We start from the raw sequence: 16501 nt of genomic DNA, 5'->3' as shown, positions 1-16501 counted from the left end.
CGTACCCCTTTATTGTACTTGAAATGTTAGTTCATACAAAAACATAGCCTAGATCATAAACTAAACTATCTAATTTTCCTTACCAAAAACCGAAATATTGGAGACATGAGCGAGATTGGAAACTCCTAAAACCAAACATAAAGAAACCATAAGTCCTCTAGAGAAAGAAGATGAATAGAAAATCTAAACCACCAAGATAGCAACTTACTGAAGACCTTAAGTTTCAAGAAACTCAAACACCTAACCAAAAGCCATAATAACAAGTTAGGATTTGAAGAAAAGAAAAGAATAAGAAGAATGGAAATGGACAAAACCTGAAGATGAACGGTACCTTAGATAGCTTAGAACTTCGATCTATACCTCAAACACCAAAATCACACAAAATCTTACTTCCCAAGTGTTTAGAAAAGCTTTAGATTTGAAATATTTAACCCCAAAACCCAAGTGTTTCTATCTAGAACGAACTTAGCAGCTTGGAAGCTTTGAATTGTGCTTGAATGATGAATAGAATGACTGAGTGAATTGTCCTATTTATAGAGTTCAAGGAGTGAAACTAACTCCTTTTAAAATGCATAAATAAATGATTAAAAATTGAATAAATTTGAATTATCTGTTCAACAAATGCCTAGAACTTGTGTAACACCCTCACTTATTTTAGATAAAACCATATTTGAGGTGTTACGTTTTAAAACTATATCATAATTTATTACTGCGGAAGTCTGGACATTTTTTTTTTAACTTGAAAACTTATTTCACATTATTTACATTAAACATAAAGTGTGTCTCAAACATATTATACATAAGTGTTAAATAACCCAATTTGTTTTCAAAACATTACTTCACACTTTATTACAAACATCACACTGATAACTGAAATAACCCACAAAAATTCGATGTGTTCATATGTACAAATCAGGGTCAGGACCATGCTTCAGTTCTCCTTATGTCATTCACTCATTTCTTTCTCTACCTGCAACACAAGACAACTGTGAGCCTAAAGCTCGGTAAGAAAAGTAATGCATGCAATGCTAATGATTACCCAATGTCAATGGACATACACAACTTCTTTTTAAATTTTGGGCCCCTTAATATTGTGCACACTGTTTGAATTGGTCAATGCATGTAGGGCTTGTTACACATATAATATAAAATCTCATGGGTTCTCCTCCGGCTAGCCATCACCACAGTAGGGCACATTAAAAACCTTATTCCATCGTTGCCCCGTCGGGCTCAAGAGTTAAGGCGGCCACACACTGTGGTGTCAATACATATAACAATAACTCATATGGAGGAGAAATTAAAACGGAAACATGGCAAACAATATAATTGGTTCACTAAAACCTAGCCCAAATTATTGGGCAGCCACTATAAGCCTACTATAGGCCTCCGTTTACACTTATTAACACTTTCATTTGCCTTTTCAAAACAGTGGCACTGAACTTAAACTTCTTATTACAACTTTCTTTTATCTTGCACAAAACTTGCAAAGGCATCATATAATTAATCATCATAATATCATGCATGGTCTTATATCATATAATAATTTACCATATCACTATTATGCCATGCATACAAATTTATGATGAAGTGTCAATGTATGTTAATACAACTAACTCACAAAATATTCATATAATGCATACTTTCACATAACATGTAATTCTTGTGTTGCAGTTGAGTACTTTACTTACCTTCTGTCCAAAATATATTTCACCGTGTAACAAGTGGTGTCTTAGGTGTTGATGTGCTTATCCTGACAATGGCATGGATTTCTCATCATAATGATGGCAGTAATACATTGAACTCTCATTTAAAAATACCCATAAAACATCATATCAAATTTCTTATCCAATTCATGCCTAAAATGCCTTAAACCACCTAGATCGAGCGTTAAATTTATCTTAGACATTTGGAGAAATTTTGACAGAGATTCCCCTTAATTTTAGCTATCCTCAAATATCAAAATTAACCAATAATCAACATCAAATAACCTGCCATAACCATATATTCCAAATACCAACATGATTCATCATAAAGTTATCATATACCGATTTTAATAAAATTCTTATCTCCTAGATCATCACCCAAATTAAATGAGTCTCCACATCTATTCAAACATTTATAAACATATATACTCTCTTATAAACTCAATCAAATAACCAAAAATCAGTTTGTACTCCAAGAACCCCAAAAACCTCATAAAACACAAAATTTCACTTACCGAGCAACTTTTCGGCGAAAACAATCTCTTCTAGCTTTTCTAAACCTCAAACCACTTGGAAACCACCAAGAAATATCTTAACAAGAGATAAAACACCATAGATAAGCTCTCAGCAAAATTCAAAAACATAGTTTAACTTCCTAGTACAAGAACTTACCATAAAAAGGCTAGAACTAAGCTTAATCCACTTCTTTGGCTTTGATTTCACTTGGATCTCCTTAGAATTTCTTCAAACCAGCCAAGAAATGGTTTTTGGTTTTCTTTTCTCTCTGTTTTTCAGAGTAATGGTCGTGCAAAGTGATAAGGTTGATGAAAATTCTTTATTTTCAATGATTTGGCCTTATTGTATCAAAATTTGACACCTTGCACCTCATCATTTCACCTTTTGACTTATGAAAGCCTTATCACTTCAATAATTTCGACTTAATCATCTGCTGGGCCTATTATCCTTATGTGTAAAACACTCACACCAAACCTTAGGTCCATATGAGTTCATACCCAATAGTTATGCTTACCCGATCGAGCGTAACGCACTTATGCTAAGCTCGTTTTGACTTTGCATCAATACCACTGATTATGTATACCTCCCATCAAGAATTGATATAATGGTTCTAAAACCATTTTTACTTCATCAATGAGACCTTAATCATACCTCAATTATATTTGGTAAATCCACTAATACTCAATTTTACCCCGAAATACTAGTAATCGACATTGTACTATTTTTCACCACTTAACATATTTTGCCTTCTATATCTCACCTTTCTCACTTAATTCCATGCATGTCCATATTTTTCATACTTTCTTATATCTTGAGCACATCAAACACCCATAAAAGACAACTCAAATGCCACAAGGTTAATAATATTGAGCATACATATAGACATCACATGCACAACTTTTATACTTATACATGAAAACATTTATAAGAATATGCATATGCTCAAATTATACATATTGTATGATATGTAATGCAATGCAATCATGTAATTATTGGCTATATTATATCCAAATAATGTGGGTGCTACAACTCGGTCAAAGACGTTTAGGAACGAGTCAAAGTTGTTGAGGGCTGTTTCTAGTTCAATTTCCACGAAAAATTAAAAAATGTCTACTGGAGCCGATATATCGCCTACCCTAGGCGATATATCGCCCCTACCTATGCCCCGAGGGTCCGTGGTTTTGTTCGTACGAAGTCGACGTATTTTTCGTATCAATCATAGGCGATACATCAGCCCCTATAGCTGCGATATATCAGCATACACTGATATTTTAAACATGTTTTTGCACACTTTCAGCACACTTGAAGTTTGTTAAAACCACATTGACTAAGTAAAATGTGATCCTAACAGATGAGGGAAGGTTCTAGACCTTCTAGATCTATCCTTTATTAAATTATTCATCCAATATGCTTAAATCCTTAATAATCATATATGTGACAAGTGTCACGTTCTTAATTATTCTATCTAAACCTTAGATTATAATAAATAATATTTCTAAGACCAGTTATATTAATCAAACCTTATGCTAAAATTAATATTTCTAAACCATAGGTTAAACTTATAAAATTAAATATTTCTACGAGTTTAGTAGTAGTAGTAGTATAGAATATATTAATATTTTATTAAATTTGTATCATTGTCAAAAAATATTATATATAAAAGAATGACATAATCATATTAAATGAAAAATTAAATCAAAACATTTTTTATGATTTTTTAAGTATATATAATATAATAACCTTTTTAAATATAAATTGTTGACGCGGTTTTTCGCCAACAGTGAATTATATGAATAAATATGATGGATTAGTGTTGGATGATAAACCGTAATAAAAAAATGATAATAATCGAGAATGTGGAAACTAATTGCAGAGAAAGATGGTCACTCCCTTTTCACGTTGTTCGGAGGTTAAAATCCCCCTAGTTCACGAGTCAATATTATTGATCTATCCTTACTATTTCTTACAGAGTATTTTCATTACAAGAAGAATCCAACCCCTTACATTATCCAGAGTTTTGGTATGTATAAGAGGTTGATCCCTGAGTAGGTATTGGGGTTATCCCGTGATCTCTTCATCCATCATGTCATTTACGTGACACCGATGATTAATATCTAAACATTACAGTGAAGTGTGGTCTAATCAATAGGTAAAGATGGGTAATGGGCCGCATGACCCAAATCAGGTGTGGGATGTCTGATCACGCACGTTTATATTGCGTACCCAGGAATTCGGGAATAAAGCAAACACGTGATGTCTGGTATACGCATGTTTATATTACGTGGTTGACTTTATAAAGATCCGGGAGTATGTTAAGCCTCTGTTGCACGACGAGCTTAATGTGGCACTAGCTCGTGGCTTCTACTATGTCGACACAATGCCTCCAAGCGATGAGCAGCTAAATGATCCATCAGCTCGAGCTATCTGTTTAGGGGACCGTAACAAACAGTTCCAAATGAACGGTGGACACGTGGCAGATCGGTTATGGCTCTTTTCTAGCTCGACAAAGTACGTGCGGATATTCACGGCGTACATAAATAATAATTTTTTTAATAAAAATTAAGATTATGTATTATATACTATTATAATGATATTTTATAATATTTGAATTCATAATAATATAATTAGTAAAAAATTAGAATTACATATTATTATCATAATAATATTTTATAATATTTAAATTTATATTAATATAATTATTAAATATTTAGTTTTGTATTATATATTATTATAATAATGATATTTTATAACATTTATATTAATATAATTATTATACATATAGTCTTAAATTAAATATTATTATAATAATGATATTATATAATATTTGAATTTATATTAATAAATATATATTTTTAGTTAGTTTCAAAAATATATTATGTTAAATATTTAAAATATTACATTAAAATTAATAAAACAAAATGTTAAAAGAATAAATTTATGTTATCTACACATTTTTTTATATAAAAGAGATATTATGAAAATAAACTATTAGTTAATTATAATTATCCGTTATGGTACTATTTTTCAGTTTTGCAAGTATATATCTCTCTCAATGTTCTACACATAATAATCAACATTGACTATAGTAGTAATTCATTGTGGTTACAAATCTTGTTATCTTAATTCTTAATTTTTCAATAAAATTAAATTCATTTACTCTCTGACAGTATTTTCATGTTTTTTTTTTAAATTTGACTAAAAAAACATGGTTAGAAAATGTTGATTATATAAATTTGATTTGATAAAAGCCGTATTGTAAAAATAGGGTTAGAGAAATAATACCCTATATATATCAAATAAGTACATTGTGTTAACATACAAAATAAAGGCTCTCTAAAATAAGATAATGGATCAAATATTGTGAAGATCCGGTTGAACTTGAACCCAAGCAAAATATAGGGACCCAAAACTAAAAAGTGACCACAACTTTAAGTCTACACTACAGCCGCTGCAGTCATGTGACTCATGTCCATTTGGCTCTTAGAAAAGGGCAAATGTCTATTCATCGTGTTCAAAGTTGGAACCTTCAAACACTTTACGTGATTGATTTTATATATCATAGTGATAGACCAATTTTAGCAAAATTCCAAATTTATTAACGCGTATGTCGGGGGTTTCGACGTGATTTCCTGTAAAAATGGATGCAAAAGACAAAATGAACAAATTATGCACGTGCTTGTCCCATGCGCCATTAGGAAACCGCCACCCCGTCGGTGCCATTGAATAGTACCCACTTGCATTACAATTTCTATGGGATGCTAATTCTGGCCCTTGGGCCGACGGCTAGTGGTTTTGATAAATGAAAGCATTTTCTAGGATGAAAATAATTACATTACGATTAAAAATTAAAGATTATCTTTAGGTATAATAACAGCCCACAAAAAATAAAATCTTATATCAGTAAATACTCTTCTCTTATTTTCCTTTTAAAATAAATACTATTTTATATGAATAAAGTTTGTCACTTAGCCATATCTAATCAATGAGAGGGGAATGCCTTTTGATTTTATTTAGTTAGAGCAACTCCCCAATTGCTTATCTTGTGGCTTGTTGACTATAGTCTGACAAGCAATTGCTACTGGAGAGCCAGCAACAATACTAAAGCAACGTTGCTTCTATTAGTTAACAGTGTTTTTTTTTTTAATTGTACATATATATATATGTACACCTTTGTTTAATTGTAAAATTATAAATATTATTTATAATTTTAATAAAAATTGATTTATTATTTTTTAAAATATATATAATAAAATAAATTATAGTTCTATAATATATATAAATATTCATATCACATCTAAATACAAGTTGACATAGATATATATTTACATAACTACATGACATATATATATATAAAATACAATAATATTTAAAAAGAAATTAATAATAGAAATAAAATAAAAATAGGAAAAATAATAGTGTAGATAGTAGTATACATATATCAACTATTATTTTTAGTTTTTAATGCATCTAGCAATGTCCTTTGGTGAATTTGATGAAGAAAAAGAGCTCCAATTACTTGATAAAAAATAGACTATCACACAAATATACAAGATAAACAAATAATATATATGACTTTATTATTTTTAAATAAATATGATTTAATTATTTAAATTATCATAAAATATCTTTAAAATATCATATTCTTATTAAGTTTTTTTTTTGTGTAAGTTTATGTTTGTTTTAGTTTTTGAATTTAACAATGACAATAAAAGTATATATATTATATGTTTAATATAATATTAAGTTTAAGTTGAATTAAATTTTATTTAAGTTATAAAATATATGATTTTATTATTTTTTAAATAATTATCATCGTAAAATATCTAAAAAATATATTATTTTAATTTGTTTGAGTTTAATTAAATTTTATTTAAGTTATAAAATATATAATTTTATTATTTTTTTAAGTAACTATTATTGTAAAATATCTCAAAAATATCTTATTTTAATTTGTTTATTCATTTATTTAAGTTTAAATCATGTTTATAATCTAACGTTAAATATAAGAATATTCTGTTAAATATAAAAATATTCTATTAAAATTAACCGAAAAAAATAAAAAACCGTTAAAACAAAAAATTTCTGTTATCTACACACTTATTATATAGAAGAGATATAAGGTAACAGTCATATTTTTTACCTTAACAACTTTATTATCGTTGCATTTTTTTTCAAATAAATTATTTTCTTCTATAGATACTCATCAACCTTATTAAATTTTCACACCATTCACCATTTCTTCTTCAAAATTGTCTATCATAAATTTTCTTTCTTACTATTGGATTCCCAAAATTCTCAAAATTCTTCACATACCAACTACCAAAATTCAAAATTTCAATATTTTCATGTTTTTCAAAATTCATCATATTTTCCACGTACCAACCCCTAAAATCTAAATTTTCAATATACTTAATTCAATCAAAATTTTCAAAATACTCCCTCTACTAACCACAAAATCCAAATTTTCAATATTCTCAATAATTTAACCAAAGTTTTCCAAATTCTCAAAATTATCTCATGTCCTCTTACCCTTTCCAAAATTTTGGCTATTTTGAGACACCCCAACAAGCTTCATTCTTCATACCAACAAACTACCATATGTCTTTCATACGCCTTCCATACACCAACCCGAAATGGTTTTAAGATATTATAGGCCAAGTATGGAAAAGTCTAGAAATTCATGACAGAAACATTTATCGCAATCTACATGCGGACTTGACAGAGCACATATGGTCAAAATTTGTAAATCATTTTAATTAACATTTTTTAATTATGTTAGATTGATTAATTATGATTATGTCATTTTATAAGCTCCTTTAAATTTCGTCTAATTTAAATTTCGTATAATATTTATTTATATTAATATATGAATTTAAAAAATTTAGTGTGACAATATTTGTAATTGCAAAATAATATAATAAATAATAATATGTGGGACCATAGTTGACAAATTTTGGGGTGCTTAGCATTTATCATTTTTTATGGAAAATGTTACCAAAAATGATGTGGAAGAGAGAAAAAATAAAAAATTATATTTTGGGATGATTTGGATATTTTAAACAATCAATGGGATAGCCACCATTGGAGTTACTCTTACAGACATATCTTCAATTGATCAAAAATATATATTTGCTTCCAATCTCAAAAATAAAGATTAGTGGGGTTAAGAGAGGTTGGCTTTGTGTTGTAGATTTTATAACTTATTATATAATTATGTTTAATAGTATCAGTTTTGTATTTGTGTTATATGACACGCTCAATAACGTACTGGGAAATGTGTCAATCTCATATAAGTGTCATATGACATATTTATTAAACGTGCTAAGCATATTATGTCATGTAACTTGCTAACTAAACGTTATGTGTCGTATTTAGGTTATAGACAATTGAATAATATATTGTGTTGTGTTCGTGTTTGTATTTGTGTTTGTGTTTATGTTCACCTTAATTGTGTGAGTCATAAATATGTTGACACAAACACAACATATTTACACGAATATTTTACAGTTACTTTTATTCTCTTTTTTTTTTTTTTTCTTTCTGATTTTATATATTTTTCCCCTTTAAGAAAATAGTTAACACATTAAATTACTTGATGCCAGCTAATTATGGATAATTGTCTCAGTAAATACTTACTTTTGTTGGGTGAGTAACCCATGATCATCTATTGGGTTACTTCAAGTTACTTGGTAGTCTGTTTAGTTTTGGTGATTAGGTATAACGATTTACCATGGGTTACCTCATGTTACATGGCACTTTATTCTTAAAGTTACCCACTTAATCACTCGAGGTTGCTTATATCACAACTGAATAATTACTATTTTGGAATTTACTAGCAGCATTACGACTAAGTTTTACTTGTGTCACAAGAAACTCGCCTCGTGCGCTTCTTTGCTTGCTCTCTTTACTTGACTTGCAGGTATGATGTTATTTGTGTTTTTAATATAATTTAACGTCTTAGGGCTACCTTAAATATTTTGTGCACAATTTACACATCTTGAAATCAAACAAAAAGGGTATATAATTAAAGAAAAATTTACTCACATTCATAAACAAAATAATGAATTTCTAAGAATAAATCAATTAGTTAATGATTTTACAGTGAACCTCTTGGGACTATACACAATGAAATACAAAATGTAGAAACTTATATATGTATATATCTTGTTGTGTACATGTGCCTAGTAGATTGATATATGACTAAGTAAATATGTGAGAATATTAAATTTGTACAATGGAGCAGTGGAGCAATTTGAACATATGCATTTCTATTGGAGAGAGGATCTTGGTTATGAGATTACGGTATACTAGGATGAAGTAAAAAATATGTACAATGGATCAATAATATTTTAATTTGGAAAATCTACAAAAATACACTAAAAGTTAAAAAAAAAATATGAAAAATATGGTGCATTACAAAAATACGGATATTTTGGATAAAAACACGGAGTGACAAAAATGTAAATACGGAGTGACTTTTAAATTATAAATAAAAGTGGTAAATATAATTTTTTGTAATCAACGTTTACAAACTTGTAAATATCTATTACATGTTTGTAAATAATATTTACAAAAATTAGTTTTGTACATAAAACTTATGAACAAATTCGTAACTAATTTTTTATTTTTGTAACAATAGTATACAAATCTAGTTTCATAACTAGGAAAAATATTTTTGTAACCAACATTTACAAAAATAATTAATAGTTAAGAAATCATAACCAAAATTTATATAAAAATATTATACTTTTCCGTATCTTACAATATTGTTTCAAAAAATTACAGGATCCATCAAATTTATATGATACAACTTAAAAATATAAATTTAAGATATTCATTATTTATAAAACACTTTGTTATATATATTTATATAAAAATACAGTTACAGGGTAGTGAATTACAATAATTTTGTAAATAAGTTTTACATTTTTGTAACAACAGTTTGCAAAACTAATTTCACAATCAAAAAGTTTATTTTTGTAACTAACATTTACATAAATATTTATAAATTTATTTAACATGATTGTTACAAAAATTTACAAAACTAATTTTTTAACTTTAAAATATATTTTTACAACAAAGTTTAAACTTTGACTAGATTAAGATTTGACTAGCTATGATTTTCAAAATAATATAATATGTTTTTATCACTATCTCTCCTACTACTATTAATATATGTTACAAAAAGTTATGAATATATATAATAAAATTGAAAGATCATTTATATCAATTTAAATAAAAATAGGACTGTAAACAAATTAATTATAAAATGTAATATTAATGGAGAGCAAAAAAAAAAGTGAAAAATCTTGTATTTAATTAGAATTTTTGTGTACGATACTAAAACAATAAAATAAAAAAAAGTAGAAGAGTAAATTTATAATTGATAGTAAAAAAGATATATCAAGGTGTAAATTTACAATATTTTGGTAATTAGTTTATATTACTGTATAAATCAATTTTTATTTTTAATTGCCGTAGGATGTATTTTCCCTTTTAATTTTAAGTATAATTTCACGAGCTTATTTATAGTCAACTATCATTGAATGCATTTATAACTTATTTTATTTTGATATTGACGTGGAAGGTGAAAGATTATCATATTAGTTTCGAAAATAATTTCTTAATCCAAATTATTGAGAATGCAAGACAAAGGGCATTATGGTCAAATCGCTGGCAAGGGTGGTTCATCCTAGTCAGATATGACTACTTACTGATCGCTATCCATCCCTAACGAGACAGGTAAATAAAAAAGTCATAAAAAAAAAAGCGTAGAACTAGAGCCTACCCCTCCTATAATGGAACCGCCACGTGTCTGATCTTATCCTTTTGCTACTCCCACTTTCCCTTCCCACCTAACACCCATAAATACCCCCACCCAACTGTACATCCCCCATTTTCCATATTCTCTCTCAACCTTTTTTTCTCTCTAACAAAAGCTCCAAAATCTCCCTCTGCTCCCTCCAATGGCGACCAATCTTCTCCACTTTCGGCCCTCAGTGATCGGAGCTCGCGCCTTCCCTGACTCAAACTCCGACCAATCTCGCCGGAAAACTGCTTCTGCCAATTGGTGGACGCCACTATTCGGCTGGTCATCGGAGCCGGACTACATTGACACCGGCGCTGGAACAGAACGCAAGGAGAAAGCTGAGTTCAGATCTGAGTCAACTTCCGAGTCAAAGACTCAGAGATCACGGTTCTCTCCCGGCTGCTTCACGGAGGACAAAGCGAAGCGACTCCGGATGCTGACAAAGGAATCGGAGTCGTTTCATGACGTTATGTATCACTCCGCGATCGCCTCAAGGCTCGCTTCAGATTTCAACAAAGTCTCCGATCCGTGAGTTCCGATACCGGCGAGGCCAAGTTGACTAGCCTTGGAGTTTGAGTTGAAAATCAAAGCATGAAAGCCCAGAAATTTCCTTTATTATGCATATTTTCATCTTTTGTATAAACAGGTGAAATTCTTTTTTTTTTTTTTCCAAAAGATATTAGGGGCTAAAATGACATAGTCATGTAATAGAGTGATTTAAAGAGACGTATATGATTAAGGATGTAAATATAATCATAAATGTTTACTATTGATTTGAATTTGTATCAAATCTTCCAAAAAGAATTGAACAGTCGGATGAAGTGTGGTAGTGGGCGAGGCCTAATTAATTTGGTGTTATCTCATTAAGCTACCGTCCTATGTATTTAATATCAAGTATAATTGACTTTAAAACATTTTCTTGTTTCATAGTATTTTGTATTCAACTTTTCGACGGTCGAATATATTTTCGTTTTTGGCCAGGTGATGTCGTAATCTATCAAGTGGGTTTATTGGCATGGCATCGTTATGGTATATTGGATCTGAGGTTGGATTCATCCAACTTTCTAAATCGTCTACTATTTAAGATTCGAATATCCCATTCCCATGTACTAAGATTTTTAATTTTTTTATTTACATTTTTGTTCTCATTTTTGGTATATTTTAGATATGTGCTTCTAAAATACTGCTGACGTGACAGTGAGTATTTGTACAAGTTCCATTTAGCTTTGGAAAAAATTGTTTTGGTCAACCATTTGCTCTCCCTTTTCATTCCATTTATTTAAAAAATATATATATTCATTCACTAACGTTGACAAATTCCCATTTAAAAGAAAATCAATTATCAAGAAATATTAATTTAAAAATGTACAGACGAAGGATTGTGTTCATAATCAGACATTGGATAATTGTGACCAGGTAAATGTACTATGTTCTATGAAGCAACGGCTGATCATTGTTGACTGTCATTCAACAGAATTAGGAATGTTTAATGCTGAACCATTTCAAACGAAACATTACTGATAGGTAAATTAATTTAATTATCTCTCATTAATACATGATGTTTTCAAATTACATAAATAAATCACGTGATAAAAATTATTCCTTTATTCTATTTTATTCTACATTTTAAATATGATCATAATAATGAGTCCCTCTTGTGGACAACATTTGTTATGATAATATTGTAGGATTAGGCCAGAATCCTTTTTTCTTTTTAACGATCGATGTACTTTATGCAAAATCTATTCTGTAAATTAGTAGAATGCTAGCCTTTACTTCAACTAGAGCTCTGAAAGGAATATTTATTTATTTATTTTGACAAATGACCAATCAATTACAAAGGTCAAGAAGAGTTTAACTAGGCTTTGTCGACCACGAAGACCCGCACATAAACACACTGTTATCCATGGGACACAAACCACTAGTTTCTTAAACGAGTATAGTTTCTCTGAAATATTAATGGTTTAATCACCACAAATATTTGTTTTATCGGAATTAATCACCACAAATATTGGTGCATAGAAGTTGTTACCAGACAAATAATGAGACCTACCTGTTTTTTTTACCCTCTTTTATTGTCACGTATCAGTTTTATGATGCCATTATACAGATATATTAACATATAACAAAATTCATTCTACCTCCAATGAAATGATTAAGGATGGAAATGCTTAAATGAGCATGATTCAATTTCATAATTCCAACTGACAATCCAGAATATTAAAGTTGTTTTACCTGATGCCATACTCACCAAGTGACTTTTCTGCAACCATACTCTTAGAACTTTAAATGATATCTCATGATTATAAATCTTGTAACACACGCGCACAAACAAAAGGATCAAATCTCAACACCTATGGCTTTACCCATAACAAGAGGTGGCAATTGAAAAAAACCATCTTAAGCATTCTTTAATTATTTCATAAGCAACAAAAATGGCAATAGAAATCTTAAGCCAAACTTTTTATCAGGAAAGAACATGTATTTATAGTCCATAATAAATGTATAATATCTCAAACCTGTCCTCAGGCTACTTATTTAAGGTCACTAGAATGTGTCTTCCAACTTGGCTTGAAGCTTCACCAAGTGTTGAGTTCCGCAAAAGAAACCGCCAATCGCCTAATGTCAACAAGAGAGGTAAGCAAAATTCCAATATCACAACCACTGATTGGAAAAATTTACTTGCTCTCTATATCATATATATCAGTTCTGGATTATCTGTTAAGGAAAGAAACATACATAATACAACAGACGCAGCAAATTGAAAGGTCACAACAAAAGAAGTTTGATGACAGTGAATAATGAGACATTTTTATTCACCGTTTCAATTAAGCATATGTATGATAGTGTTCCTATAAATTAGTTATGGTCCTTCTACTTTCCTTGTTTTTCTACTTCATTATCCTAACATCATAATAAGATCTATGTAAATATATGGGTCTAAGGAAATTGACTTGAAGTGATTATGCACCGTGACTGAAATCTTCAATTGAAAAGAACAAGAAAAATAGATTGTCATTCTCATCTGTAGGAACTAGGCTTAATCAATGACTGAGAAAAATGAATCTACAACAAAGCCCCATAGTGTACAGCCAGTGTTACAACGGGCCAAAAGTATAATACATATAAACATATATATACTTGACACAAATTATCAAATGACAAGATTATTAGAACATAGACGAGTTTATCATAATTTTGGGTGGCTATATGCTATTGACTACCTTGCATCATAATCAATCCATCAACAAAACATGTTCTCCTACAAACTACAAAGCACCTGGTGAGTCAATTTAACAATTCTATACTTCAGAGGTTAACAATTGTTCCAAATTGTCGGGAGTCGTATGGACCTGAACTAGCAGGAAAAGAGGTGAAATCTACAAAAAGTTTCTGCAAAAGCCAACCTTAATCCATTACCATGTCAATGCATAAAAAAACAAATTCTCAATACAAGGAAATCAAAACCCAACCTCATTTCTCTCTTATGGAATACATCTGTGATAAGTAAGAAAAGAAAAAAGAGACATAAGCCATAGCTCTACCACAGTCAAATGTACATTAAAGAAAAAATCAGTAATTGAGTCTTTTTTTCATTCGTTTAATTTTTTTTTCTTAATTGACATGATAGAAGTTGTTGTTATGTACAAAACTCCTAGAAATGGGATCAGCATATTCACCAAGTCAGAAATAGGGGACAAATGATAGAAAACTCAATGTAATTATACATACTAACCAATATTTTTTCCACAATTGCAAGCATGAATAACCCACATACATTACCTCTTAAGTTTCAACGAAAACGATGCTATTACCATAAGACTACACTTGAGAGATCACACGAATAGTAAAAATAGTTTTCACATCATAATCACGAGGCAGAAAAGGATACACCAAATAAAAGCCATGAGCAAATGCACCAGCCAAAACAGCAGTGAACAAACGATCCCTTAATACAGGATTCCTTCGCAGAGAGAGCCGAACTGAAAATTACCCAGGAGCCAAAACATTTTCACGGGACAAAACCCAGTTACGAAATACAATAAAAATTAATAGAATCACGCAGTAAATAATTTTATCCATCTAATTGAGAAAAATCTGAAACTCACTTAGAGGAAGAACAGGGGCATATATAAGAGGGACCAAGAACTTAATTGGGGGTCCCTTCTTTTGCTTCCTTACAGCAGCCTCTCTTATAAGATAATAAGGGTCAGGCACAAGAACAACAAACAATTAAAAAACATTGAAATTCGTAAAAAGCTAGATGAACTCACTGGGCAGAGGAATCAGGTGGAGACGCCATGGCAAGATTCGAAATGCTCGAGATCTGGCTCCAATTTGAGCTACTCGTCTGAAAAGATGCACAACGTGGGGCGTCTCCTACTTTCCTAAGTCCAAACCGGGGGTAATGTATTTCTTTATTTTTATTTTTTTGACAAATGAACAAGATATGAAATATGAAGTATAATATGGCAATGTATTTCTTTATTAATATGCTGTTTTATTTATTAAATCCTAGAGGATAGTTTTCCTTTGGGAATCTTTTCTTAAATTTATATATATTTTTTACATAAGTACAATATCACTTCTATATAAAAAAGTGTATAAATAATGCAAATTCTTCATTTTAAATATTTTTTTTTACTAACTTTAACTTAATATTTTAAATATTTAATAGAATATATCTATAAAATTAATTAAAAATATATACTTATTAATTATATTAATATAAATTCAAATATTATAAAATATAATCATTATAATAATATTTAATATAAGACTCTATATTTAATAATTATGTTAATATAAATTTAAATTCAAACGTTATAAAATATCATTGTTATAATAATACTAGGTAAAAGCAACGTGCAATACACGTTTACTTAGTTTTAAAGTTGTAAACATTGTATATAATTTTAATAAAAACTAGTTCACTATCTTTTTAAAAATATATATTTTTATATCGAATGAATTATAGTTCTATATTATATATAAATATTTATATTAATAATCTTTACATAAATCACATCTAAACATAACGTTGACATAGATATATATTCATATGATTACATGACATATATATAAAATATAATAATATTTAAAAAGAAATTGATAATAGAAATAAAATAAAAATAGAAAAAGTCATAGTGTAGACAATAGTATATATGCATCAACTATTTTTAGATTCTAATATATCTCGCAAAATTTGATGAAGAGAAAAAGCTTCAATCACTTGATAAAAACAAATTATCACACAAATTTATAAGATAAAAAAATAATATGCATGCATTTATTATTTTTAAATAAATATGATTTAATTATTTAAATTATCATAAAATATCTTTAAAATATCTTATTTTAATTAATTTATTTATTTATTTTTGTTTAAGTTTATGTTTGTTCTATTTTTTGAATTTGACAGTGACAACAAATGATTATATATTATATGTTTAATATAATATTAAGTTTGATT

General features: G+C 29.0%; 2 protein-coding genes and 1 long non-coding RNA gene across 3 annotated transcripts; 1 reads left to right on the top strand and 2 right to left on the bottom strand.

Annotated features, from left to right (window-relative positions):
• Window positions 1-707: 707 nt before the first annotated feature.
• On the bottom strand, window positions 708-2570 carry LOC133793734 (uncharacterized). The gene is made up of 4 exons (XR_009874930.1): window positions 2376-2570; window positions 2219-2294; window positions 1689-1750; window positions 708-970 (listed from the first exon to the last, which is right to left on the bottom strand). It is a non-coding gene; the product is annotated as an uncharacterized LOC133793734 (long non-coding RNA).
• An 8533-nt stretch (window positions 2571-11103) lies between these two features.
• LOC133796959 (uncharacterized) lies at window positions 11104-11955 on the top strand. The gene has a single exon (XM_062234677.1). The coding sequence runs from the start codon at window positions 11186-11188 to the stop codon at window positions 11558-11560; it is 375 nt and encodes a 124-aa protein (XP_062090661.1). The 5' UTR covers window positions 11104-11185; the 3' UTR covers window positions 11561-11955.
• Window positions 11956-13413: 1458 nt separating this feature from the next.
• LOC133796960 (uncharacterized) lies at window positions 13414-15501 on the bottom strand. Its single transcript, XM_062234679.1, has 4 exons — window positions 15303-15501; window positions 15138-15220; window positions 14921-15011; window positions 13414-13737 (listed from the first exon to the last, which is right to left on the bottom strand). Exons 1-4 carry the CDS (start codon window positions 15329-15331, stop codon window positions 13707-13709), a joined length of 234 nt encoding a protein of 77 aa, XP_062090663.1. The 5' UTR covers window positions 15332-15501; the 3' UTR covers window positions 13414-13706.
• Window positions 15502-16501: the final 1000 nt, after the last annotated feature.

The sequence above is a fragment of the Humulus lupulus genome, chromosome 8, assembly GCF_963169125.1.
Source record: "Humulus lupulus chromosome 8, drHumLupu1.1, whole genome shotgun sequence".
NCBI classification, from domain to species: domain Eukaryota; kingdom Viridiplantae; phylum Streptophyta; class Magnoliopsida; order Rosales; family Cannabaceae; genus Humulus; species Humulus lupulus.
The sequence above is the reverse complement of the archived record's forward strand: the minus strand, read 5'-3'. Positions and strand labels throughout refer to the sequence as shown.

Coding starts and splice junctions, on each gene's coding strand:
- LOC133796959 (XM_062234677.1), top strand. CDS start 11,186: ATGGCGACCAATCTTCTCCACTTTCGGCCCTCAGTGATCGGAGCTCGC.
- LOC133796960 (XM_062234679.1), bottom strand. CDS start 15,331: ATGGCGTCTCCACCTGATTCCTCTGCCCA. Junction 15,012..15,137: donor TGCCCCTGTTCTTCCTCTAA/GTGAGTTTCAGA, acceptor GGTAATTTTCAG/TTCGGCTCTCTCTGCGAAGG. Junction 13,738..14,920: donor GCTCATGGCTTTTATTTGGT/GTATCCTTTTCT, acceptor CAGATAATCCAG/AACTGATATATATGATATAG.